General features: G+C 54.7%; 1 protein-coding gene and 1 non-coding gene across 3 annotated transcripts; one reads left to right on the forward strand and one right to left on the reverse strand.

Moving 5' to 3' along the window:
- Positions 1-237: 237 nt before the first annotated feature.
- Positions 238-27959, reverse strand: Ppp1r7 (protein phosphatase 1 regulatory subunit 7). Of its 2 annotated transcripts, XM_070001997.1 has the most exons (10): positions 27853-27959; positions 24830-24958; positions 17662-17717; positions 16975-17040; positions 16424-16554; positions 15491-15653; positions 14003-14119; positions 10922-11026; positions 6390-6476; positions 238-1171 (listed from the first exon to the last, which is right to left on the reverse strand). In XM_070001997.1, the coding sequence occupies exons 1-10, from the start codon at positions 27902-27904 to the stop codon at positions 995-997; spliced, it is 1083 nt and encodes a 360-aa protein (XP_069858098.1). In that variant the 5' UTR covers positions 27905-27959; the 3' UTR covers positions 238-994. The 2 variants fall into 2 exon arrangements, with proteins under 2 accessions (XP_069858098.1, XP_069858146.1); XM_070002045.1 differs by lacking the exons at positions 24830-24958; positions 27853-27959 and adding an exon at positions 24532-24635.
- LOC138834860 (U6 spliceosomal RNA) lies at positions 12809-12911 on the forward strand. The gene has a single exon (XR_011374279.1). It is a non-coding gene; the product is annotated as a U6 spliceosomal RNA (small nuclear RNA).
- Positions 27960-27973: the final 14 nt, after the last annotated feature.

Genomic DNA, 27973 nt, shown 5'->3' on the forward strand with positions numbered 1-27973 from the left:
CTCCAGGCCCAGTGTGTGTAGGCAGGGCCGGCTGCGGGGCGGGGCGGGGAGGCAGGGCATAGCCCCCCCCACTGCGTATCTACGAAGAAGTGGGCCACATTCCCGGAGGGGCCTGGGGCCGGTGAAGCAGCCCAGCCATGAGACCCAACAGCATCTAGAGCCTGCTGTCCAGCCTCTTGTGAGGGCGGGAAGGGCTGTGTCTGTGGGGACTCGGAGTGTGGTGACTGCAGACAAGGAGCTGGATTTCTACTTTAATTTAATGAATTCAAATTTACACCAAAATTGTGTGCGGCGGTGAGTGGCGCCATGCTGGGCAGCGTGGCCTGGGGGCCTTGGAAGGACAGGGGCCTTCGGTGCCACAGGAGCAGTCTTTACTGTGGAAGGGGACCCTGAGGCCTGACGGAGCCTTTGCAGCCTGAATTCGGGCCCATGGGTCTGAGAATGCCATCTTCACATACACAAAGCCAAAAGGATGACAGGGTACGGAGGTGCCCGGGCCGGCGGCCGCTCAGCCCCCACCCTGGCACAGCGGGCACATGCAGACACTGGGCTGGTGGGCGGCTCTGAGGACTACGCACCGGGACGTGGGCTGTCTTCTACCCACTTTATTTTTTTTAACGTAGGTACTATTTTTCAGGCATCACCTGGTCTGAAAAACTAAGCAGCACTCCGGTGCAGGTGGTGGCCTGAAGACCGGCCAGGCTGGCCGCGCTGCCCACCCCGAAGATACTCAGACCATGTCGCAGGGGGCCGGCAGGGCTGGAGAACAGAGGACTAGGGGTCCGGAGTTCACTCTCCATGGCTTACAAGAACCATCAACAATTCGGGAAGACCATGTGGCAAGGTTTAATAGGACTGGCATCTCCGAATGGTGTGCGGCATCTCGCGGGCGTCGCCCGGCCCGTCACTGCCATCGGTGGAGACTGCTGAATAGTGGCGACCGCAGGGCGACGGCGGGTTAAGAACCGTGGCTGGGAGTTCTTGCGTGGGGGCCTCAGAACCGGACAAACGTGGCGTCGATCTGCCGCACGGAAGGGAGGGCCAGCATGACCTTGCGCCGGTACTGGGGGTCTCTCTGCAGGGGGTTGTGCTCCAGGTACACGGTCTCCAGGCCCCGGGCGCCCTGCAGCTCCTCCAGGTCGCTCCAGCTCTCCAGGAGGTTGTCATTCATCTGGGGGACGGAGACGAGGACAGAGGTTACCCGTCAGCCGGCCTCTGGCCTGGGTCCCAGACCCAGGGGGTGTGAGCCCGCCAGACTTGGTGGTGGGCATCCTGGCACCTTGTGGACTCTCCCACAGCCGCTTCCCGGCAGAGTCTCAAGTGGATCCAAGGCGGTACCCTGGGGTTAGACCCAGGGCCTGCACAGAAGCGCTGGTGTGGGCCCAGCAGCTGGCCACGGCAAGGCAGTGCAGGCTGTGCCTGGAGCACCGTGCAGTTGGGGCTGCTGTGCGCCACGCCCATACTCCCAGCCTCCTCCAGAGGACCCCTGCGCATGCCCCAAGCCACGCTCACTGAGTGCCGGGGCCTCAGGGCAGGGCCCTGGTCCTGACGTAGCCAGGCCCGTCCAGAGGGCCATGCCCTGGGTAGAGGGCTGCAACCCATGTGAACTGTGGGGACAAGAGGAAGCGACGCAGGCTGTGTCACACGGGGAGTGTGCACAGTGGAGGGCTACATGCGGCGCTCAGGCTGCAGTGTCACTACCTCAGTGACAGCCTGGGTCCCAAGCAAGACTCTGAGATCACATCAGAGGCCCAGGACAGACACCAGCCGGCATGAAGAATGCTGCCAGTGTCTAACCACCTGGATGAGCGAGCGTGGAACGAAGGCCACTTTCTGGGGTACTAATACCAGCACGGCGAGGAGACATGGTGACATCTCCACGCCTGCCCAGGCTGGCCCCAAACCACGATCCTCAGAGCTCAGCCTCCTAAGCAGGAAGGGCTAGAGGTGTGAGCCATCCCGGTATGCTTTTTGGGTTGGTCATGGGGTGTGAATTCAGGGATGGTGCCAGCTCTGAGCCTCTTGGGCTCAAGCACAGCACAATGCCACTTGAGCCACAGCTCCACTTCTGGTTTTTGAGTAGTTAACTAATGACAAGAGTCTCACTGACTTTCCTGCACTGGCTGGCTTTGAACCATGATCCTCAGGTCTCAGCCTTCTGAGAAGCTAGGATGACAGGCGTGAGCCACCAGCGCCTGGCTTCCTTTTCCTTTTCTTTTTTAAAACTTATTTAAATGAGCAGACATATCAGCATCAGGAAAATGCCACGTTATTCTTGTCATGAGGACTGACTCTCCACAAGGCTAAGTACCAGTGCTAGAGCAAGCCCACGTGGGTCCCACAGCACCACACAGCCGCCACGCCCCTCCTCCTCCTCCACACAGCCGCCACGCCCCTCCTCCTCCACACCACACAGCTGCCACACCCCTCCTCCTCCTCCACACCACACAGCTGCCACGCTCCTCCTCCACACCACACAGCCGCCACGCTCCTCCTCCTCCACACCACACAACTGCCACGCTCCTCCTCCTCCTCCTCACCACACAGCCGCCACGCCCCTCCTCCACACCACACAGCCGCCACGCTCCTCCTCCTCCACACCACACAACTGCCACGCTCCTCCTCCACACCACACAGCCGCCACGCCCCTCCTCCACACCACACAGCCGCCACGCTCCTCCTCCTCCACACCACACAACTGCCATGCTCCTCCTCCACACCACACAGCCGCCACGCCCCTCCTCCACACCACACAGCCGCCACGCTCCTCCTCCTCCACACCACACAACTGCCACGCTCCTCCTCCACACCACACAGCCGCCACGCCCCTCCTCCACACCACACAGCCGCCACGCTCCTCCTCCACACAGCCGCCACGCTCCTCCTCCTCCTCCTCCACACAGCCGCCACGCTCCTCCTCCTCCTCACCACACAGCCGCCACGCTCCTCCTCCTCCTCCTCCTCCACACAGCCGCCACGCTCCTCCTCCTCCTCCTCATCACACAGCCGCCACGCTCCTCCTCCTCCTCCTCCACACAGCCGCCACGCCCCTCCTCCACACCACACAGCCGCCACGCTCCTCCTCCTCCACACCACACAACTGCCACGCTCCTCCTCCACACCACACAGCCGCCACGCCCCTCCTCCACACCACACAGCCGCCACGCTCCTCCTCCACACAGCCGCCACGCTCCTCCTCCTCCTCCTCCACACAGCCGCCACGCTCCTCCTCCTCCTCACCACACAGCCGCCACGCTCCTCCTCCTCACCACACAGCCGCCACGCTCCTCCTCCTCCTCCTCCACACAGCCGCCACGCTCCTCCTCCTCCTCCTCATCACACAGCCGCCACGCTCCTCCTCCTCCTCCTCCACACAGCTGCCACGCTCCTCCTCCTCCTCCTCCACACAGCCACCACGCTCCTCCTCCTCCACACCACACAGCCGCCACGCTCCTCCTCCTCCTCACCACACAGCCGCCACGCCCCTCCTCCTCCACACAGCCGCCACGCTCCTCCTCCTCCTCCACACAGCCGCCACGCCCCTCCTCCTCCTCACCACACAGCCGCCACGCTCCTCCTCCTCCTCCACACCACACAGCTGCCACGCCCCTCCTCCTCCACACCACACAGCCGCCACGCTCCTCCTCCTCCTCCTCCACACAGCCGCCATGCTCCTCCTCCTCCTCCTCCACACAGCTGCCACGCTCCTCCTCCTCCTCCACACAGCCGCCACGCTCCTCCTCCTCCACACCACACAGCTGCCACGCTCCTCCTCCTCCACACCACACAGCCGCCACGCTCCTCCTCCTCCTCCACACCACACAGCTGCCACGCCCCTCCTCCTCCACACCACACAGCCGCCACGCTCCTCCTCCTCCTCCTCCACACAGCCGCCATGCTCCTCCTCCTCCTCCTCCACACAGCTGCCACGCTCCTCCTCCTCCTCCACACAGCCGCCACGCTCCTCCTCCTCCACACCACACAGCTGCCACGCTCCTCCTCCTCCACACCACACAGCCGCCACGCTCCTCCTCCTCCTCCTCACCACACAGCCGCCACGCTCCTCCTCCTCCACACCACACAGCCGCCACGCTCCTCCTCCTCCTCCTCCTCACCACACAGCCGCCACGCTCCTCCTCCTCCACACCACACAGCCGCCACGCTCCTCCTCCTCCACACCACACAGCCGCCACGCTCCTCCTCCTCCTCCTCCTCACCACACAGCCGCCACGCTCCTCCTCCTCCACACCACACAGCCGCCACGCTCCTCCTCCTCCTCCTCCACACAGCCGCCACGCTCCTCCTCCTCCTCCTCACCACACAGCCGCCACGCTCCTCCTCCTCCACACCACACAGCCGCCACGCCCCTCCTCCTCCTCCTCCTCACCACACAGCCGCCACGCTCCTCCTCCTCCTCCTCCTCACCACACAGCCGCCACGCTCCTCCTCCTCCACACCACACAGCCGCCACGCTCCTCCTCCTCCTCCTCCACACAGCCGCCACGCTCCTCCTCCTCCTCCTCACCACACAGCCGCCACGCTCCTCCTCCTCCACACCACACAGCCGCCACGCCCCTCCTCCTCCTCCTCCTCACCACACAGCCGCCACGCTCCTCCTCCTCCTCACCACACAGCCGCCACGCTCCTCCTTCTCCTCCTCCACACAGCCGCCACGCTCCTCCTCCTCCTCCTCCACACAGCCGCCACGCTCCTCCTCCTCCTCCTCCACACAGCCGCCACGCTCCTCCTCCTCCTCCTCCTCCTCCACACAGCCGCCACGCTCCTCCTCCTCCTCCTCCACACAGCCGCCACGCTCCTCCTCCTCCACAGCCGCCACGCTCCTCCTCCTCCTCCTCACCACACAGCCGCCACGCTCTTCCTCCTCCTCCACACAGCCGCCACGCTCCTCCTCCTCCTCACCACACAGCCGCCACGCTCCTCCTCCTCCTCACCACACAGCCGCCACGCTCCTCCTCCTCCTCCACACAGCTGCCACGCTCCTCCTCCTCCTCCACAGCCGCCACGCTCCTCCTCCTCCACACCACACAGCCGCCACGCTCCTCCTCCTCCTCCTCCACACAGCCGCCACGCTCCTCCTCCTCCTCCACACAGCCGCCACGCTCCTCCTCCTCCTCCACACAGCTGCCACGCCCCTCCTCCTCCTCCTCACCACACAGCCGCCACGCTCCTCCTCCTCCTCACCACACAGCTGCCACGCTCCTCCTCCTCCACACCACACAGCCGCCACGCCCCTCCTCCTCCACACCACACAGCCGCCACGCTCCTCCTCCTCCTCCACACAGCCGCCACGCTCCTCCTCCTCCTCCTCCACACAGCCGCCACGCTCCTCCTCCTCCTCCTCCACACAGCCGCCACGCTCCTCCTCCTCCTCACCACACAGCCGCCACGCTCCTCCTCCTCCACACCACACAGCCGCCACGCTCCTCCTCCTCCTCCACACAGCCGCCACGCTCCTCCTCCTCCTCCTCCACACAGCCGCCACGCTCCTCCTCCTCCTCCTCCACACAGCCGCCACGCTCCTCCTCCTCCACACCACACAGCCGCCACGCTCCTCCTCCTCCACACCACACAGCCGCCACGCTCCTCCTCCTCCACACCACACAGCCGCCACGCTCCTCCTTGTCCTCCACGTCCCGTTTTCTTGAGGTTTGTTGGGCTCTTCAGCTTTTGTTCGCCATACTATGCCCCTGGCACAAACCCTGCATCAGCTGCATCTTTCTGAGGGTGACGTTCCCGCCACAGCACCACGGCACGTCAGTACCATGCTGTGGGGCAGGGCTCTGTGCCTAGGGAAAGGCCCTGGAACTCCTGGATGGAATCCTGACAGAGACCTCAGCTCAGAGTCATCTCCCAACCCCCGAGGAACTGCCAACACCTCTCCTCACACGCTGCTCCTCCTCGTGGCCTGTGGTACCTCTCTCATTAACACAAGGTAAATTCCAGGTCACATGACTGCAGAGAACAACCACAGGCAGATTCCTTCTGTAGCGTATCTGCAAGGAGTATGCTCACCCCTCACGAAACCCTGATCACATGGCAACTCTGGCCAAACCACGCAGAGACGGGGCTTCTCACAGATCTGTGTGCGCAGCTATCATTGAAATCTCGGCCGGGTACAGACACTGCCCCGGGGGTGGTGGGCTGGGACTCTGCACATCAGACAAGCTGAGGCAGCAGATACTGCAGAGATGAAATGCCTCGGAGCAGCCGGACCACACGAACCCCAGAACACCCACCTGCCGTGTCACATGGCACGCCTGGCGTCAAGGCCTCCGAGACAGAAAGCTTGGCATTCATTCATGCGTTTACTCAATGGGACTGGGGTAGGTAGCCAAAGGGCCATTAGTCCACTCGAGAATGACACTTACCCAGAATTCTTGCAGTTCTGTTAGATGGCTGACATTTTCAATCTTTTTGATTCTATTTGATGCAATGTCCAACATTGTGAGTTTGTTCTAAAACAAGAAAACAAAATTTCTCCTGGATTATTGTAGTTCTATTTCTATTGCCTTCTTGGTGTTCTGATTCCAAATTTTCCAAGGTTTTAGGGTACATTTAATAAGTCTCAAATCCAATAAAACATGCCAACACTTAAGAAGCTAGCCGACGGCATGGTGCGTCCAAGGTCCTGCGGTACCATTCCCCCCCCCCATGCCCGGCATCACTGTGCCCGGCAGGCACAGTGGTCAAGGCGCTGGCTGAGTCAGGTGCGTACAGGCGCGGCTGTCACCTTCAGGAACCACACAGCCACCATCACATCTGACTAGAGCTGGCAGCGCCTTCAAACCTTTTGTTTGTTTGCCATTCATGGGGTTTGAACTCAGGGCCTAGGCACTGTCCCTGAGCTTCTTTTGTTCAAGACTAGCATTCTACCACTCGAGCCACAGCTCTACATCTGGCTGTTTTTGGTAGTTTCTTGGAAATAAAGTCTTACAGACTTTCCTGCCCAAGCTGAAACGCGATCCTCAGATCTCGGCCTCCGGCGTGAGCCGCCGGCGCCTGGCGCTGCAAACCATTTTATCTTGCTGCCACAGCCATGTCTACTCAGAGTGGAGCGCAGTGGGGCCTACTGGGGAAGAGCTCAGGGAGCTCCAGACGAGACGGGCTCCGGAGGCAGCAGAGGGCTGTGGGCAGCCTGAGGATGAAGAGCAGAGGCAAGGCGGCCAGGCAGGGCGGGCCTAGGGAACGGCGAACCGAGGGTGGCCCGGCAGTGGGCAGTGCGAGCGGCCCCAGACTCTGAGGGCAGGCTCCGTGTCACACACGCAGGTATAGTGAGACACGGGAAGAGGCTGGCGATGAGCTGAAAGCTCACTCAGAAGCAAACCAAAGGACCACTTCAAAACCAAAATAAACAAGGGGTCAGGTGTCGGTGGCTCACGCCTGTCATCCTAGCTACTCATCAGGAGGCTGAAATCTGAGGACTGCAGTTTGAAGTCAGCCTGGGCAAGAAGTCTGTGAGGGGCTGGGAAGGTGGCTCAGTGGTAGAGCGCTTGCCTTGCATGCATGAGGCCCTGGGTTGGATTCCTCAGCACCACACAAGCAAAAAGAAAAAAGCCAGAAGTGGCGCTGGGGCTTGAACTCTGGGCCTGGGTGCTGTCCCTGAGCTCCTCAGCTCAAGGTGAGTGCTCTACCACTTGAGCCACAGTGCCACTTCCCTGTGAGACTCTTTAACTCTAATTGACTACTAAAAAGAGATGGAGGGCTGGGAATGTGGCTTAGCAGCAAAATACTTGCCTAGCATGCACAAATCCCTGGGTTTGATTCCTCAGCAACACATAAACAGAAAAAGCCAGAAGTGGCACTGTGGCTCAAGTGGTAGAGTGCTAGTCTTGAGCAAAGAGAAGCATTAGGGACAGTGCTCAGGCCCGGAGTTCAAACCCAAGGAATGGCAAAAAAAAGAACTGGGAGGGCTGGGAAGGTGGCTCAGTGGCAGAGTGCTTGCCTTGCATGCATGAGGCCCTGGGTTCTATTCCTCAGCACCACATAAGCAAAAAGTAAAAAGCTGGAAGTGGCGCTGTGGCTCAAGTGGTAGAGTGCTAGCCTTGAGCTGAAGAGCTGAGGGACAGCGCCCAGGCCCAGAGTTCAGGCCCCACGACCGGACCCCCCCCCAAAAAAAAAGAACTGGGAATGGAGCTGTGGCTCAAGTGGTAGAGCACTAGCCTTTGGGGAAGGAAGCACACCAGACCCTGGTGGCTCATGCCTGCAATCAATGCTACTCAGGAGGCTGAGATGTGAGGATCACAGTTTGAAGCCAGCCTGGGCAGGAAAATCAATGAAACTCTTATCTCAAACTACCAAAAAGCTGGAAGTGGAGCTGTGGCTCCAGTAGTAGAGTGCAAGCCTTGAGCATACAAAAGTTCAGACAACCGGGCACTGGTAGCTCACGCCTGTAATCCTAGCCACTCAAGAGGCTGAGATCTGAGGATCTCAGCACATGCCTGCAACCTGTTATTTAAGAGGCAAAGACAGGATTAGTACCCACTTTGAGAGACAAAATAAAAAACAAACACCATGGTTCAGCTGGCAGAGTGACTGCTTAGTAAGCAATGGCTTCTAGTGACACCACGTGAACCCGGGCCAGGGGCTGGTGCAGGCACACCCTAGACTAACGAAGGGAGCCCTGGGGCACAGAAGAGGCAATCAAGAAGATGGGTCTGGCTGGGGCGGCAGCTCACACCTGTCATCCTAGCTCCTCAGGAGGCTGAGATCTGAGGACCGCGGTTCAAAGCAGCCTGGACAGGAAAATTTGTGAGACTCTTAGCTCTAATAAACCACCAGAAAACTGGAAGTGGCACTGTGGCTTAAGTGGTAGAGCACTAGCCTTGAGCTGAAGAGCTGAGGGACAGCGCCCAGGCCCAGAGTTCAAGCCCCAAGACCAACCAAAAAAAAAGATGGTGTCACGGACACTGGTGGGAGGATCTGTGTGGCACCTGGTGCTGGGAAAGGGGCCACGGCCGCCCACCACGAAGATGAATCCCGGATTGGTTAAGAGCTGAAATTTAGATTACAGTGAACTTTACCATAGCACAGAGTATGTTTGCTTTATCTTTAAGGCTTCGGGCCAGGTTTCTTTCCCACCAGCCCAGGGCTGTGTGGTTTACTGCAGCTGTGCCCCACCCTGGGGGGCACCATGGGGCCTGCGGTGGGCCAGGCCAGCACACACACCCTTCCTGAGACGCCTCAATGCTCACTCTGCAAAACGGAAGCGAACACCGGCTTCACACGGCTGCCACAACACTGGAGGAAGGTGACCAGACTTCCCATAGGCAGATTTCGAAAAGTTTTCTGTAGATGTTGGTGAAATGAAATTCAAAACAGTTTTTTTTTTTCCCCCCTCCAGACCAGTACTGATGACTGAACTAGACTGAGCTCGGGCACCAAGGGCCAGGGAGCCTGTGGTGAGGCTGACGTGCAACCCTGGCGACCCATCTGCTGACCCAGCTGGTGAGTTCACAAACCCCAGAAAAACGGAGTGAGACCAAGTATTGTATTTGTCTTGAATCTGCCCGGGGGAAAAGCAGGTAGAGGCTGGTGTGTGGGGGAGGGGACGGGTCCCTGTCAGAGAGGCTCTTTGGAGCAGGAGAGCAGGAGAACAGGACGGGCTGGCCCTGGGAGCTGGAGGAGGAGGAAGAGAGCTCCAGGACTCTAGGGCAACCGCGCTGGGAGACACATGCGCACACACACACACAGCACACACACACACACAGATACACACACACACACACACTGCCTCCTGAAGAGCTGGAGGAGGAAGCGACCTCCAGGACAACTGGGCTGGGAGACGGACACACGGACACACGGACATACACACACACAGACACAGACACAGACACACACACACACACTGCCTCCTGAAGAGCTGGAGGAGGAAGCGACCTCCAGGACAACTGGGCTGGGAGACGGACACACGGACACACGGACACACACACACACAGACAGACACACACACAGACACAGACACAGACACACACACACACACACTGCCTCCTGAAGAGCTGGAGGAGGAAGCGACCTCCAGGACAACTGGGCTGGGAGACGGACACACGGACACACGGACATACACACACACAGACAGACACACACACAGACACAGACACAGACACACACACACACACACTGCCTCCTGAAGAGCTGGAGGAGGAAGCGACCTCCAGGACTCTAGGACAACTGGGCTGGGAGACGGACACACGGACACACAGACATACACACACACAGACAGACACAGACACAGACACAGACACAGACACAGACACAGACACACACACACACACACACAGACACACACACACAGACACAGACACACACACACACACACACACACAGACACAGACACACACACACACACACAGACACACACACACACACACACACACAGACACACACACACACACACACTGCCTCCTGAAGAGCTGGAGGAGGAAGCGACCTCCAGGACTCTAGGACAACTGGGCTGGGAGACGGACACACGCACACACGGACACACACGTGCACACACACGCGCGCGCACGCACACACGCACATGCACACGCACACACACACTGCCTCCTGAAGAGCTGGAGGAGGAAAAGACCTCCAGGGCTCTAGGAAAACCCGGCAGCTGAGCCAAGCTTGCCCTGTGGCCCCGTGGGCTGAGGAAGCTGAGTGAGGCGGGGTGCGGCGGTCGTGTGATTCCAGCTACCCCGGAGCGTGAGGCGGGAGGGGCTTTGTCTGCACACCCTGCTGACATAAGGTGTCAGCTGCTTGCCATGCTCGGGGCAGAGCTCATGGCTCAGCAAAGTGGGAAGGCGGCCTGCTTTCAAGACAGTGCATTTACCTACGACCAGCCCTGGAGGGCAGCGTGTGCCAGCTGCCAGCTCCCGGTCCCACTCGCTCCTAGACAGACCGGCCATGAGGTGCTTACATTGTTCTCAAGGCCCTCGATGACCTCAATGCCGTTGTGGCTGAGGTACAGCTCCCGAAGGTTCACCAGGCTCTGAAGCCCCTCAATCTTTGTCAGCCGGTTACTCTGCAAGAGGAAGAGTGGAGAGCTGTCAGAGCCATGCAGAGGAAAGCGCAGGAATCGTCGGGAAAGTAAGCTCTCTTTATTATTCCGAGGAATCCTAAAAACACCATTTCACTTAAAATGTGCTGGAATGGGACTTGTGCAGCCTGGTGTACTAGAAAATTCATACATGGAAGTTCTTTGACAAGCTACCGCTACAAGCTAAGTAGCCTATGAAGACATCACATGAAGGAGGAGGAAAGAGGATGGTCAAAGTGTTTACAACTATAAAAACAACAATGAAGCCTGTTTAGGAAAGGGAAATGGAGAGAGGGTGAGACTGACGACAATGTATTATCATGTGGAAATGTAACAAATGAAATCCCTCACTGTTTAAGATAATTTAAAAAGGGCTGGGAAGGTGGCTCAGTGGTAGAGCGCTTGCCTTGCATGCCAGAGGCTCTGAGTTCGATTCCTCAGCACCACATAAGCAAAAAGATAAAAGCCGGAAGTGGCACTGTGGCTCAAGTGGTAGAGCGCTCTCCTTGAGCTGAAGAGCTGAGGGACAGTGCCCAGGCCCAGAGTTCAAGTCCCATGACTGATAAAAAAAAAAGTCACATGTACAGAGTAATTTGAAATTAAAAGAGATTCTTTTGGGGCTTGAACTCGGGGCCCGGGCACTCTCCTTGAGCTCTTTTGCTCAAGACCAGCACTCTCTGACTAAGCCACAGCGCCACTTCATTTTTTTTTTTCCTGATGGTTTACTGGAGATAAGAGTCTCACAGACTTTCCTGCCCAGGCTGGCTTTGAACTGTGATCCTCAGATCTCAGCCTCCTGAGTAGCTAGGATGACAGGCACAAGCCACCAGCACCTGGCTTAAACATTCTTACTTCTTTTAGAGTATATTACAACTTAACTAGACATTAAGAATTTCTTTTCCAGAGTAAGCGCAAGACATCTTTTTTTAAAGAGGTCTCTTGTGCCTGGACAGGCAGTTGGTGGGAGCTGCCACCCAGGGTGTCGCCAGATTCTCAGTCACGTTTCTCCTGGGGTGGGATTGCACTGAATTGCTACCCACAGAAAAGGTAAACATGAGCCAGCATGCCCTCCAGGGCTGTGCCCAGCATAGCCCTGATGACAGCTTCCGCTGCTCCTCACAGTACAAGACGACTGGGGTGAGCTTTTGTGCTGCCCAAGGCTTTGATAATTTATTTACTCAACTGCTAACAGGACGAGAAAGACAACCTTTAGCGATGAAATTTTTGCCAAAAGCAGTTCACACCTTAATCCTAGCTACTCAGGAAGCTGAGACCTGGAGAATCTCTAATTGAACACAGCCCAAGCAGCAAAGTCCTTGAGATTCCATTTTCAATTAACCAGCAAAATGGTAGACTGGAGAAATGGCTCAAGTGTGAGCAAGCAAGCTGAGTGAAGAGTGTGAGCCTTGATCCAAGTCTTAGTACAGGCACAGAAAAAAAAAAAAACAATAAAAAATTAAACCAGACATCTGTGGCTTATTCCTGTAATCCTAGCTGTCCATAAGACTGATGAGCATGAGGTTCAAAGCTAGTCTGGTCAGAAAAGCCTATAATATTTATCTTCAGTTAACTAGCATAAAGCTGAAACTGGAAACATGGCTTGTGTAGTAAAGCACCAGTCATGAGAGAATAAAGCCCGGAGAGTGAGGCACTGAGCTCCAGCTCCAGGAAAAAAAAAAGAAAAAGGAAAACAAATCAATAAACCAAAAATTTAAATGTCCAAACTATAAGTAGATTTTAAAGCATAAATAACATTTAAAAATCAGTGTCCGCTTCGGCAGCACATATACTAAAATTGGAACGATACAGGAAGCTTACCATGCCGCTGCACAAGGATGACACGCAAATTCGTGGAGTGTTCCACATTTTTTTATTGTAACCCCTCTGTGCAGTATTTGCACAATAAAAAAAATAATAAATACTCTAGTAAAAAATCATATACATCTGGGCACTGGTTGCTCACGCCTGTAATCCTAGCTACTCAGGAGGCTAAGATCTGAGGATCACAGTTCAAAGCCAGCCTGGGCAGGAAAGTCCGTGAGACACTTATCTCCAATAAACCACTAGAAAACCAGAAGTAGCACAGTGGCTCAAGTGGTAGAGCACTCGCCTTGAGCTGAAGAGCGCAGGGACAGCGTCCAGACCCAGAGTTCAAATCCCATGACCGACAAAAAAAAAAAAAAAGAAAAAAGAAAAAAAATCATACACAAAGAACAAAATTTCACCAGGTGCTGTCATCCTAGTTACTCAGGAGGCTGAGGTCTGAGGATTGAGGTTTAAGGCCAGCTGAGGAAAGCTTGTGAGACTGCCCCTTTTTTTTTTTTGCTTGTGGGCTTGAACCCAGGGCCTGGGCACTGCCCCTGAACCTCTTTGTGCTCTAGTGCTCTTCCACTTGAGCTACAGCGCCACTTCCAGTTTTTGGGTGGTTCATTGGAGGTAAGAGTCTCACTGGACCTTTCTGTCCGGGCTGGCTTTGAACCTCGATCCTCAGATCTCAGCCTCCTGAGTAGCTAGGATTACAGGTGTGAGCCACTGGTACCCAATGCCTGTGAGAGTCTTATCTCCAATTAACCTTTGGAGAACCTGAAGTGGAGCTGTGGCTCAGAGTGGTAGAGTGCTAGCCTTGAGCAATAGAGCTCAGGGCCAGCGCCCAGGTCCTGAGTTCAAACCCCCCAAATTGACAAAATAAATTGAAATAAAATGTCAGTCTGACACATGTATGGAGCCTCTGAAGTCTACTTGAATTACTGATAGTAAAACAAAGCACTAGTTGTGGACACAGAGACAGACAGAAATCAGTGGTTGGCCTAGGTTAGACCACAAATCTGTCATCTCAGTGCGGAGGGGGCGGAGGCAGCAGGCCTGAGCTGACGCCTGCGTGGGTTTCACGGTGAGCTCCGCCGGCGGGTGGCTGCTTGGCTTGCTGCTGGGGACGCGCGGCGGAAGCGGGAGGATCAGTACCTGCATGCTGAGGACTGTCAGGTTGGTCAGTGCATCCAGGTTCTGAAGCTTAGTAATTTTGTTTTTCCCCAGAAACAAACTCTCCAGGTTGGTTAATGTGTCGATATTTTCAATTGCCTGTGAAAAGGATGGAGCAGTCAGGACTGGCCAGCAAGCTGAGGCAGGGACAGGGGCTGGGCTGAAGGCACGGTGAGCTACATGCCCCGCTCTGTGACGCCGGACACCTTTCCATTTTGTTCAGGGAGTCTTCCAGTCAAACAGTGTGGAAAGTACTGTAGTCCTCAAAGTCTAGGAAGTGCTGGGCAGTCTAAGACCTTGCTTGGGCATGCGACCTCAAGCTGTCAGCTCTTAGGCTGTGTCTGGGGAACTGGGGATGGTTTAACAAGATCTTATCCCTTTCAGTTCTCTACCCTGAGCTGGTGTGCTATCTGACACGGCATCGGACACATGCACTCCCGAGAGCCCGGTCCTCCAGGAAGCAGGCTGCAGGAACTGTGGCCAAAGGTATTAGGATGCTAGAACGCCTTTTGGATGCGGGGGCTTTCTGTCTCCCCTGCTCCGTCCAGGCTCCCCTCCACTGACGCCTTGACCTCACTGCATGCTCTTCTACTCAACCTGAATCCTAGACAGGGCCCGGCTTCTTGTTCGATCCCTTGCATTTTGCATGGCAGGTTGTTTAATGACAGAGTACTGGCCTCTTGATTTCCCTCCTCTCAGAAAGCACTCTTTCAAACTGATTAAAGCCTATTCATAAGTAGAGGTGCCTGCAGTACCTGCCAGCCAGCGTGCAGCCCATCTCAGCCACATGACTGACTGGGTGTGCCTTGCTGGGGAGCCAGTACTAATGGCAAGCCACTTCCTTCTGCGAAGCTCTGAGGGGCAGGTCTGAGGGCAGAGGGCCTGTTAGCACAGTGCTCTGGGGACAGGTCTGAGGGAGGGCTGGGCTAGCACAGTGCTCTGGGGACAGGTCTGAGGGAGGAGGGCTGGGCTAGCACAGTGCTCTGGGGACAGGTCTGAGGGAGGAGGGCTGGGCTAGCACAGTGCTCTGGGGACAGGTCTGAGGGAGGAGGGCCCAGTACACTGCTCTGGGGAAAGATTCTGAGTGGCAAGGGTGTACAAGCCTGGGAAAGTCATCCTTGAGGCTGGCTGAGGAAGTGAGCAGGAGCAGGTTTAAATGCAAAGGGCACAGGGTGCCTAGCCAGGAGTGGCCTGAAGCTGGGTTAGGACATGGGTGGAGAACAACTGAAATCTGCCTGCAGAAACAGACCAGACCGCTGTGCGGCCTGTGTTCTTACTAACAGACTTCCAGTGAGCATTTTCTTTTAGAAAGTTTTTGTGCCATGTTCCTGAAAAACTACACCTCACAAGAAAAACCCAGGCGAGGGGTTGGAAGAGGCAAGTACAAGGCTCTGACTTCAACCTTGCAACCCGACACAAACAGGCAGCCCCTGCGTGCCCCTGCAGACGCACCACCCGCACAGCACCTACCCGGATGCGGTTAGACCCCAGCTCCAGCATCTGCAGTTGATGTAAGCTGCTTATATTCTCAATTTTATTGATTTTATTGTTGACCAAGAAGAGTTTCTTCAGCCTCGTCAATTTGTCAATCCCTTCAATGTTTCTCAGTAGATTAAAAGAAATATCTAGAATCCTGAGAGCAAGCAGAACAACATTTTTAAATGAGTGGAGTGTGCTTCACTCTGCAGAGGCATTCCAACCAGGGACTGGTCCTGTAGGGGACCTGGCCACCACCCTGTCACCTAGCTCTGCCAATGTGGGACTGATTCAGGCTGTCCAGAAGCCCGAGCACCAGGGCTGTGGGCTCCTCACAGACATGGGGCTGCATCTGGGGCAAAAACCAGGGTTCATTCATTCCCATGTCACAGCAAGACTCAGAATCATGCCCTGCACATAGGAGTGACCTGAGAAACAGTCAACTAAAATCAAAACAAACGAAAATCACACCTATAATCTCAGCTACTTGGGAGCCTGGGCCTTGAGGATCTCAGTTCAAAGCCAGCCCAGGCAGGAAAGTCTGTGAGATCTTATCTCCATTAAATCACACAAAAAAATGGCACTGTGGCTCTCAAGTGGCAGACTGCTGCCTTGAGAAAAAAAACGCTCAAGGACAGCATGAGACCCACTGAGCCTCAGGACCATCAGGAAGAAAAAAAAGAGTAGAGATGTGGCTCAAATGACCCTGCCTGCCCAGCACGCATGAACCCGCGTTCCAAATCCAAAAGGCTTGCCCAACCAGCCAGTGATGACGGGAAGCTGTCCTGTCCTCCTGGAGCCCAGGATAGAGCGGGCAGACCTGGCAGCCAGGCCTGGGGAGGCTCTAAGGTCAGGGCCCAAAGAGTGGTTGGTTCTGGGAAGACTGCCCCTCCCTGACTCCTGATTCCTCTGGTCCTAATGACTTACTCCAACTCGGTCAGCGCCTCCAAGTTTTCAATTTTCTTGATCTGGTTGTCGTAGAGATCCAGCTCTCGAAGACTCTGCAGCTCCTCAAGGTTCTCGATGCATTTGATTAAGTTCTGACGAAGGCAGAGCGTCTGGGGGAGGGAACTGGACTGACACAGCAGAAGGACACGGAACCTCCTTCCTCACCAGAGGACACCCTCCTCCTCCCACTGTGTCCCAGAAAGGCTTTGACTTTCCAGATGCCGGGGAGCAAAGGTGCGAAGCCAGAGCTGCTCCTGCTCACTTGAGGACAGGCAGAGGCCAAGGGGAGCTGGGACGGAGGCCCCATTGGGGAAGGGAACACCAGCTCTTGGTAGATTTGGGAGCTCAGGTGGGCTCATTTTACGCAGCAAACTTAGCTGGCATGAGCTGAGAGGAAGACTGCAGAGCTCTACTAAAGGGAGCTCAGAGCCACGGCAATGTGTTCCAGGCTAATGAAAACACCTGCTTCCAGGGGGAGGGGGAGCGGGGTCAGTGCCTGCCGCAGGTGGCCAGGACAGCGTTCCTCTCACCTTCACTTTCTTCAGCACCTCGAAGCCTTCAATCTTCCCAATTCGATAGTGGTTCAGGTCAACATCCTGAAACACAGAATTCAAGTTCAGCTGCATCCAGGGGCAGGCTGGCTTCCTGGACAGGAGCTGTTAAAGGCTACTGCCAGGAAGGGAGGGGAAGGGAAGAGAGGGGAGGGGACACTGCACATCAGGTCTGTAACGGGCCCACGACAGTAACACAGTGAGTTGCCAGGCGCTCACTGGTTTAGGTGTGATTTGTATTTTTTGTGTAAAACAGACCCATAAAATGAGTGAAGGTGAGGGCTCTCTCTAGCCTCCCAGCCCTTGGGTGCGGGGACAAGCCTTGCCCTGCACACTGAAAGGGCCCTCATGACCAGCTGTGAGCTTGGGAGAGCGCTACAGTCAGCAGGCAACCATTCCTTATTTAGCCTGGCTGCTGGCTGCATGCTTGCTGCTCTTCAGAGGTCGGGGGCGTGAGGCCCAATCCTGTGCGGTGCAGTCACTGGTCCTGGGTAACTTATGAGTCAAAGGCACTTAACGTGTCACTCAGTCCTTGATGGTTAATGGGACTGCCATTTCTGGTACTAAAGCAGCGAGAAGACAGGCAGGCAGGCAGGCAGGCTTCACCGACTTCGCTGCAAGTCCTCCCGAGGATGACCCGAGAGCCAGTGTGACAGGCAGTGTTACCTCTGCATCTCGGTCCAGGCTAATGGTTTCCATATCCACAGCCAGCTCATGTTCCTCTGAAAACAGGAGAAAGAGAAAAGCCCACTCAGAACGACTCCTCTGACAAGAGGCATTGGTGAAGAGCAGCCGCTTCTGCCTAATGCTAAGACCTACAGCCCACAGACTCCTCTGTGCAGCCAACTCCAAGGGAGATCAGCAGGGCAACACCTGAACATTCTGAGCTCTCTGGATTTAGCTATTGGCCACGATCTCCAAACCTCTATTCGAGCCCCTGTATTTCCAAAGGAAGGAAAGTGCAGTTTGACCTTACAGTGGGGAGGAGGGGGAGCGGCTGCCTGTGCGGAGCTAGCCCAGACAGTGGGGAGGAGGGGGAGCAGTTCCTGTGTGGGGCTGAGCCCAGACAGTGGGGAGGAGGGGGAGCAGTTCCTGTGCGGAGCTAGGCCAGACAGTGGGGAGGAGGGGGAGCAGTTCCTGTGTGGGGCTGAGCCCAGACAGTGGGGAGGAGGGGGAGCAGTTCCTGTGCGGAGCTGAGCCCAGACAGTGGGGAGGAGGGGGAGCAGTTCCTGTGTGGGGCTGAGCCCAGACAGTGGGGAGGAGGGGGAGCAGTTCCTGTGCGGAGCTGAGCCCAGACAGTGGGGAGGAGGGGGAGCAGTTCCTGTGCGGAGCTAGGCCAGACAGTGGGGAGGAGGGGGAGCAGTTCCTGTGTGGGGCTGAGCCCAGACAGTGGGGAGGAGGGGGAGCAGTTCCTGTGTGGGGCTGAGCCCAGACAGTGGGGAGGAGGGGGAGCAGTTCCTGTGCGGAGCTAGGCCAGACAGTGGGGAGGAGGGGGAGCGGCTGCCTGTGTGGGGCTGAGCCCAGACAGTGGGGAGGAGGGGGAGCGGCTGCCTGTGTGGGGCTAGGCCAGACAGTGGGGAGGAGGGGGAGCAGTTCCTGTGCGGGGCCCAGACAGTGGGGAGGAGGGGGAGCAGTTCCTGTGTGGGGCTGAGGCCAGACAGTGGGGAGGAGGGGGAGCAGTTCCTGTGCGGGGCCCAGACAGTGGGGAGGAGGGGGAGCAGTTCCTGTGTGGGGCTGAGCCCAGACAGTGGGGAGGAGGGGGAGCAGTTCCTGTGCGGAGCTAGGCCAGACAGTGGGGAGGAGGGGGAGCAGTTCCTGTGCGGAGCTAGGCCAGACAGTGGGGAGGAGGGGGAGCAGTTCCTGTGCGGAGCTAGGCCAGACAGTGGGGAGGAGGGGGAGCAGTTCCTGTGCGGAGCTAGGCCAGACAGTGGGGAGGAGGGGGAGCGGCTGCCTGTGTGGGGCTAGGCCAGACAGTGGGGAGGAGGGGGAGCAGTTCCTGTGTGGGGCTGAGCCCAGACAGTGGGGAGGAGGGGGAGCAGTTCCTGTGCGGAGCTAGGCCAGACAGTGGGGAGGAGGGGGAGCAGTTCCTGTGCGGGGCCCAGACAGTGGGGAGGAGGGGGAGCAGTTCCTGTGTGGGGCTGAGCCCAGACAGTGGGGAGGAGGGGGAGCAGTTCCTGTGCGGAGCTAGGCCAGACAGTGGGGAGGAGGGGGAGCGGCTGCCTGTGCGGGGCTAGGCCAGACAGTGGGGAGGAGGGGGAGCAGTTCCTGTGCGGGGCTAGGCCAGACAGTGGGGAGGAGGGGGAGCGAGCCCAGTCCTTCTGAGAAGCACGCTGCTGGACTGCTGCCTTCCTGGAACCTGCACACTGGCAGCAGCCTATGTGGGTCCCCTTCTTGTTTGTGGCAGAGAATCAGGCCATCATGCTCAGTGCATCACATGCTCTAGGATGTGCCTGTTGGAAAGTAGCCTGTATCTATAAATGCTCTTTCTCCAAAGAGCAAAACAGCATGAAGCAGAGCTCAACAGACAGGATCAAAGAGCCCCAATGAATAATTTAAACACACTTCTTGAGTGGAAACTTGGTGAACTAACTCCAGCAGAGCGCCAGCATCTGGATTTCAGGCCCACACCTCCAGCAGATAGCCAGCTTCCTCTGTTGGTGTGTGTGTGTGTGTGTGTGTGTGTGTTGGTGTGTAGGAGGGACCCTGAAAACCTCTTTCATGGCTGCCATCAACAGTCCTAGCTGAGTAGCTAGCTACCTTCCTCTATTCATTTAAGCAGAATCTAGTTAAGCATGAATGACAGTCAAGAGGAAGAACCTAGATAGGAGAGATGCAAACTCACATGTGCACACATATGCATACACAAAACTTAAAGCACTTTGAAGGGTAACAGTATTCCCTCCGCATCACCAAATATTCAGTCACTGTTCATCTTTCCCAGTTTTGTAGTTTCTTTGCTCTTTCCTTTTCTTTTAGTTCAGAAAGGCTGTTGCTAGGTAGCTCAGACTGACATCAAACTTGCTACGTAGCCTAGGCTGGCCTTGAACTCCTGATCCTTCTGCTTCAGCCTCTGAAGGCTAGTAGTTCAGGTATGTACCACCATGTCCAGCTCCACAGATGGTACTTCTGTGAAGCTAGATGAAAATGGGTTGTTTGTCTCATGGTGCTGCTGCAGGTCTGGTCTCTGCAGTCTCTTGCCTGTTTTCTGTAAACTAGTCTGCTTGGATCTCACCGGGGCTCTTTCTTCTGCCTCAATTTCTCAAGAGCAACCCCGTACTTGCTTCAGCAATGGGGCTGTCTCCCACAACTTGGACCGCGTGTTCCTGGCTGGTTCCCCAACAAAATGAGACTTATGTAGTCAGCCTGCTCAGCAACTGAAAGCCCCAGAAAGAGGACCCAACATGGAGCAGCTTAAGGTCCCACCTGGCTAGATTTAGTGTTTTTTGGTGGTACAGAGCCTTATGCTTACTAGGCAGGTATTCTACCACTTTTTAGCCACACTTCTGGCCCTTTTGAGTTTAGTATTTTTTTTTAAGATAGGGTTTTTTTGGCCTAGAAGGTTAGCCTTGAACAGTGATACTCCCACTATGCCTCCCATGTAGCTGGGTTACGGATGCACACCGTCATGCTTAGTTTATTAGCTGAGAGACTACCTTGCTAACTTATGGCTCTGGTTGGCTTCAAACCTGTAATCTTCATTTCTACCCACTGAGTATCTGAGATTGTAGACATGTACCACCCTGTCCAGAATGAAACTGACTTTTCATGATGACTTATGTTTGGTGCCAGTCCTGGAGCTTGAACTCAAGGCCTGAGCACTTCCCCCGAGTTTTTTTGCTCAAGGCTAGTGTTTTATCATTTGGGCCACAGTTCCACTTCTGGCTTTTCTGGTGTTTAACTGGAGATAAGATTCTCACAAACTGGCTGGGGGGGGGGGGGAGGAGGCGGGGAAAGGGGAGGCAGACTTTGCACTGTAATCCTCAGATTCAGCATCTTGAAGAGCTAGGGTTACAGGTATTAACCACTGGTGCCTAGCTCGTGATGGCTTTTATACAATGATCAACAGTGGTCGGTTAAGAAGTGTTACTTACTATAACTTACCCATAACTTTATAGGAGACTAATTAACCTAAAAACTAAATAAAAGGAACTGTACATATCCAAGAGACAGACTCAAACGCCCTATCACCCAAAGCTAGCATTAATTAAGCATTAAAGGTAGCGTTTGTACCACTCAAAAACCAGAAGTGGCGCTGTGGCTCAAGTGGTAGAGCGCTCGCCTTGAGCTGAAGAGCTCAGGGACAGCACCCAAGCCCAGAGTTCAAGCCCCATGACCGACCAACCCCCCCCCCCCAAAGATAGCATTGTAATTAAGGAAGGATGGTCAAGTTCATTGGAAGGACCCTAGGAAACTTATAGGGGAAGGTGGTGATGGATCAGGAGGGGTCCACCTGCACTACACTTAGGTCAGGACGTGGGGTTCACAGCTAAGGGATCCTGTCTGCAGTACACCCAGCTCAGGACGTGGGGTTCACAGCTAAGGGATCCTGTCTGCAGTACACCCAGCTCAGGATGTGGGGTTCACAGCTAAGGGATCCAATCTGTAGTATACCAGCTCGGGACATGGGGTCCACAGCTAAGGGGTCCCGTCTGCAGTATACCTAGCTCAGCTGTTCTCTCCTCCTACTTGAACTGCTCACTGAACATGGAGCATTTAGCATTTTCTGGTTATGTCACATTCATTTTTTTTTGGGGGGGGGGGTCAGTTGTGGGTCTTGAACTCTGGGCCTGGGCGCTGTCCCTGAGCTTTTCAGCTCAAGGCTCTACTACTTAAGCCACAGCGCCACTTCTGGTTTTCTGGTGGTTAATTGGAGTTAAAAGTCTCATGGACTTTCCTGCCCAGGCTGGCTTTGAACCGTAATCCTCAGTAGCTAGGATTACAGGTAAGAGCCACCAGCACCTGGCCATACTCATATTTTTAAAAGAAAGCAAGATAAAATTGAAGTCAGGGAAAGTAAGTTAAAAAGTAATGGCTAACATGTTTGAATTTTTGTTTCATACATGAGACTTGAACTCTGGGCCTGGGCACTGTCCCTCAAGCTCTTCAGCTCAAGACTAGTGCTCTATTACTTGAGCCACGTGCCACTTCCGGTTTTCTGGTAGTTTATTGGAGACAAGAGTTTCATGGAAGCCAGGCGCCAGTGGCTCACGCCTGTAATCTTAGCTACTCAGGAGGCTGAGATCTGGGAATCACAGTTCAAAGCCAGCCCGAGCAGAAAAGTCTGTGAGACTCTTATCTCCAATAAACCACTGGAAAACCAGTGGTGCTGTGGCTCACGCGGTAGAGTGCTTGCCTTGAGCTGAATAGTGCCCAGGCCTAGTTTCAAGCCCCATGACAAAAAAAAAAAAAAGTTTCACGGACTTCCCTGCCTGAGCTGGCTTTCAACTGCAATCCTCAGTCCAAATAGCTAGGATTACAGGCGTGAGCCCCCAGGGCCTGGTTAACATGTTTGAATTTGTCTGAACTAATACTTAAATAATATTGGGCACTGGTGGTTCATGCCTGTATCCTTAGCTACTTAGGAGGCTGAGATCTGAGGACAGGTTCAAAGCCAGCCCTGGAAGGAAGGTCCATGAGACTCTTTTCTCTAATACTCAGAAAAAGCCCAAAGTGGTACTGTGGCTCAAGTGATAAAGTGCTAGCCTTAAGCACAAAGAGGTTCAGGGACAGGGACAGTGCTCAGGCCCTGAGTTCAAGACCCAGGCCTGGCAAAAACTAAACAAAAACCAAACATTTAAATAAGTTTCAATTTTTCTAAGAACTTGAAAGACAGGTTCAGAGAGAACTAGAATTTGTTCTATTCTTCTGGAGGAGATAGCCTGGGATTTAGACAAAGTAAGCTCTAATTCCACTGGCTTTTTTTGCAGTACATGTGCTCTGGCAAGCAAGAAGGCCTTATTCTCATCTGTCAGGGACCACAGTCCTGTTACCAGCAAAATGACATTGCCAGCTAGGAAAAGAAGCCCAAAACAGTTCAGCTCCATGCCCCAAGTCCTCCATGGTTATCTACAGTCTCAAAGGTACAGACCTGAGCTTCTCTATGACTAAGCCCAACGGGGAGGACTGTGCCCAAGCCCGTGGTCCACCCACATCACTCCCCGAGTACTGACACTGAAGTTCCACACCAAAAATTATGGGTACTTTTGGGGCAATTGCCTCTTCTCTTAAAATTCAGTTGCCATGGTTACCAATAATCTTTGCTGGCACACTACAACGCTATTTTAAAAATCAGCGATGTTTTAAAGAATTTATTTTTATAAGAGTAAGGCATAATTATGAATACCTGAACAAGTCACACATTGCCTGCAGATCTGGAAATACAGAAGGCAAAGGTTCCTGTCAAACCTCAGCAGTGTTGATGTGTTTTATTTTTAGGCAGTAAACCACATATTCACATTTAATTGAAAGTAAGATTTCTGGTTGGGTACTGGAAGCTCATGCCTGTAATGCTAGCTACTCATATAAGGCTGAGCTCTGAGGACTACTGTTTGAAGGCAGCTATGGTAGACAAATCTGAGACTAACAAAAAACTGAAAGCAGAGGTATGGCTCAAATGGTAGAGCACCAACTTTTGAGCAAAAAAGCCAAATGAGGGTATAAGGCCTTGAGTTCAAGTCCCAGCATTGCCCCCCCAAAAACAACAATCTACACGTATCCTGTTTAGATTTTTTTTTTTTTTTGCTGGTCGTGGGGCTTGAACTCAGGGCCTGGGTGCTGTTCCTGAGCTTCTTTTGCTTAAGGCTAGCACTATACCACTTTGAGCCACAGTGCCACTTCTGGCTTTTTCTGAATTTATTGGAGATAAGAGTCTCATGGCCTTTCCTGTCCAGGTTTGCCTTGAACTATGATCCTCAAATCTCAGCCTCCTGAGTAGTTAGGATTACAGGAATGAGCTACTATCACCCAGCCTGCTTAGAATTTTTTGAAGCCATTAATAATCAATCTTGAATATCTGTGTTTACATGGATCTCTTATTCTTTTCCTTGTAAACTGAATCTCCTAAGCAAATATACAAAATGGTATGGGCCTTTATGGGGGTACAAAAAGCCACCAGAGAAAACTACTTGGCTAGTTCACTAGCAAATAACCTTCCTAACATCCATCACCTTGGAGAAACATGGTGGCACCAGAAGTGGCCCTGTGAGTGCTCTGAGGAGACCGCTGCTATGTGGACAGGAAGTGGCCCTGTGAGTGTTCTGAGGAGACCGCTGCTATGTGGACAGGAAGTGGCCCTGTGAGTGTTCTGAGGAGACCGCTGCTATGTGGACAGGAAGTGGCCCTGTGAGTGTTCTGAGGAGACCGCTGCTATGTGGACAGGAAGTGGCCCTGTACAAGTGCTCTGAGGAGACCGCTGCTATGTGGACAGGAAGTGGCCCTGTGAGTGTTCTGAGGAGACTGCTGCTATGTGGACAGGAAGTGGCCCTGTGAGTGTTCTGAGGAGACCGCTGCTATGTGGACAGGAAGCACAGTAATCACCTAGCATGTTTCTTCAAGTCCAGGTACACACAGGGTTCTGTCCCAGGCGATATTCCAGGGCCAACCTTCTCAGTAGTAGTGTTTGCCATCAATGCAACTCGACAACACTGCACAACTGCACACTTCTGCAAGGGGCACAAGTGAGTCACTTGAGGAGTGCCCTGGGCACACAGCCACCTGCTCCATCCTTCCCAGGACCGTCACACACTACCTGAGGATACATGTGCAACACAACCAGCACATCTCACCCCCACACATCCTTGCTCTCGACGAGTCTGAGGTTAACGGCACCCAGTACCTTCCGCGCTCTCGTCTCCCTGCTCCACGCCATCCTTCAGGCTCTGCTGGCTGAGGTCTGCTACAATGCCACTGCTGCGCTTCTTGCCCTCCTCATCACCAGACTCTTCGGATTCAACCCTCCTGTCAACTGAACCCACACCTGTCATGAGAATCCATGTCCACTTCATATGACGTTCTGAAGAACATTTGACAACACCAGGTGTAAGTCACACACACACACACACACACACGCACACACGCATGCTATTCCCTACATACTTGGGATGGCCAGGGTCACTGTGTCAGTTTTTCATGGGTTGAGATGAGGGTCTCATAAACTTTTATTGCTCAGGCTTGCCTTATATTTCGAAATTTGAGCTCCTGAATCTCAGCATCCTAAGTAGCTAGGATTATAGGCATGAGCCAATATGTCTAGCTCTGACCCAATTTTTACAAAAGAGCACACTCTCAAGGGGAAGGAGGTTCCATTTCATATGTGCATTTCCCACTGTATCCAGCAAAGCACACTCAGGAAACGATAGTGTATAAAGAAGATTCTTCTAAAATCCATCTCCCAAATCTCCATATCCACTCCTTCTTCCCGAACTAGTCACTGCCTTGGCTCCGTTATTACTGAAGCCTGGACTCTAGCTCTGCCTCCTTACTTGTCTCTCTAATCTTGTTCTGTTTACCCTAGTCTTCATTTCCACTGAATCTGATCTTTGCTTTCATCTTGGTTTGCATCTTGCCTCTAAGGATTCAGCTTTGGCAAATCACTTTCTTCTTCAAGTCTCAGACTCCTCATAGATGAGAGCTAGTGAGCCGGGTGCTGGTAGCTCACGCCTGTAATCCTAGCTACTCAGGAGGCTGAGATCTGAGGATCGCGGTTCAAAGCCAGCCCGGGCAGGAAAGACCATGAAACTCCTATCTCCAATAAACCACCAGAAAAACTGAAGTGGCGCTGTAGCTCAAGTGGTAGAGCGCTCGCCTTGAGCTGAAGAGCTGAGGGACAGCGCCCAGGCCCAGAGTTCAAGCCCCACGACCGACAAAAAAAAAAAAAAAGAGGGCTGGGAAGGTGGCTCAGTGGTAGAGCGCTTGCCTTGCAAGCCTGAGGCCCTGGGTTCGATTCCTCAGCACCACATAAGCAAAAAGAAAAAAAGCCGGAAGTGGCACTGTGGCTCAAGTGGTAGAGCGCTAGCCTTGAGCTGAAGAGCTGAGGGATAGCGCCCAGGCCCAGAGTTCAGGCCCCATGACTGGACCCAAAAAAAAAAAAAAGAAGAGAGCTAGTGGAGCATCCAGCCTCAAGAGTTGTCAGGATTACCTTTTAAAAAGGCACAAGAACAGTTACCAGGGTATGACACACAGGAGAATTTAGCAAACGAACTACCAGGAGCACAGGAAGACCAAGTTCTGGGTCACAGCCCATGCACTTCCTCCATGAGGTGCCAAAGAATAGGAGGAGCCAAAGTGCAGCTTGTGACTATGGTGAGGGTGGTAGAGAGGGTCTGCAGCCTGGGACTGTCAATCACTCAGCAAGGAAATAACTGTGGGGCTGAGTACAATGAGCTGGCAGGCAGGCAATTAAATCTCCAAGAGGAAGGTCGGAGTGAAGGCATTGGTGGTAGGAATGGAGGTGTCAAAGCACTGGAGCTGTTAAAGCAGTACGTGTCAGAGCTGATAACGTGTGGGAGAGGAGTGGAGAAAAGCCTGGCTTTTGTATTTGCCCTTTATCAAGAAATGCAAATAGTGGAAGAGAATCAGAAGTGGGCTAGATGAGTGGGAAGAGGGGGAAAGAACCACTTTCATGCTCCAAAAGATTCAAGGATACCAAAGAGCCGGACCCCTAACCTGACCTTTTATATTACAAACAACTGTCACTCCACAGCCTTTTGCCTTTGACTGGGTTTCCTTTCTATGGAATGATAGCTGATTCCTCCCACCTGCATCCCACCTGTCCCCAACCTGGTGGGCAATGCCGCTGGCATCACTCCCAAATGTGCCCTCTACATCTCCAGCTCCGGGGCCTTTTCCCCTAGCACTCTTCACATGAAAATAGTGTTTGTTCAACGGGAGGTCTGTACCACTCCACCGGTGAAGCAAAAGCATTTAGGCACTCAAGAGACTTGACTGATTCTCCAGTTGGAGAGAGAGAGAGAGAGAGAGAGAGAGAGAGAGAGAGAGAGAGAGAGAGAGAGAGAGAGAGAGAGAGAGAGAGAGAGAGAGAGAGAGAGAGTGTGTGTGTGTGTGTGTGTGTGTGTGTGTGTGTGTGTGTGTGAAGATCGTGACTGTTCTTCTGGAAGTCTCTACTACTCAATCAGTGGAGCTAACAGCATTTAGGTACTGAAGAGACTTGACTAGTTCTCCAGTTGCAGTGTGTACTGGAGCGCACACGTGCACCGGATTCGAAGTTTGCACATAATTATGCCGAAAAAGCATGGATGCAGGGATAGGTTATACACACAGGGATGTGTTCGTGCGTGTGTGTGTGTGTGTGTGTGTGTGAGACATAATTCCAACGAAGTGGAAAAGGAGGAAGAAAGTTGAATGTATCCTTTTGGAGATTCCGAGGCCTAGAAAACAGCCATCGCCTCCAGCTCCCCGGAGCTCCTGGCCATGCCTTCGCCACATCCCATCCGCTCCCGAGTAGACCCTTCACCAGCCGCGAGAAGATCGGTACTGCGGGGTCCGCAGGTCCCCGCGCCCGGAGCCTCAGTTTCCCCGCGAGCCGAAGGAGGCCCGCCCCCTCCCGCCTGTCAATCTCCGAGGTTCGCGGCGAGGCCCCCCCGCTTCGCCGGCTCCTCGTCGGCTCCCCGGCACCGGCGGGCTCGCGCCACGCTCTGCCCCGGGCTCCGGTCCTTGCCAGCCGCTGCAGCCCTCGGGCCGAGACTGCCCGGGTCCAGCCTCCGCCGCCCCAGCCAGCCCGGCTGACAGCTGCCGTGGTGCCGCGTCCCCGGCCCGATGCTCGGCCCCTCTTGGGCGAGGGGCCGTGCGAGCCCGCCGTCCCCTCCCGCCGCTCCAGGGCCGCCCCCGGGGGCCGCTCACCCTCCATCATCTCCTGCGACTGTTGCTGCCCCGCGCCGCGCTCCGCCGCCATATTGGCTGCTCTTCCCCTTTCCGGAACCTGTCGCCTCAGGGCCCTGGACCAATCAGGGCTCCCGGCCCC

The sequence above is a fragment of the Dipodomys merriami genome, unplaced genomic scaffold (assembly GCF_024711535.1).
Source record: "Dipodomys merriami isolate MVZ:Mamm:240054 unplaced genomic scaffold, mDipMer1.0.p SCAF_1, whole genome shotgun sequence".
In the NCBI taxonomy this organism is placed as follows: Eukaryota; Metazoa; Chordata; class Mammalia; order Rodentia; family Heteromyidae; genus Dipodomys; species Dipodomys merriami.

What these genes read in the sequence shown, in the direction of transcription:
- Ppp1r7 (XM_070001997.1), bottom strand. Translation starts at nt 27,904, where the DNA reads ATGGCGGCGGAGCGCGGCGCGGGGCAGCAACAGTCGCAGGAGATGATG. An exon ending in GTCGCAGGAGATGATGGAGG is followed by an intron (nt 24,959 to 27,852) that starts GTGAGCGGCCCC and finishes GTGTGGGTTCAG; the next exon opens with TTGACAGGAGGGTTGAATCC. An exon ending in AGGTGCTGAAGAAAGTGAAG is followed by an intron (nt 16,555 to 16,974) that starts GTGAGAGGAACG and finishes TCCCTCCCCCAG; the next exon opens with ACGCTCTGCCTTCGTCAGAA.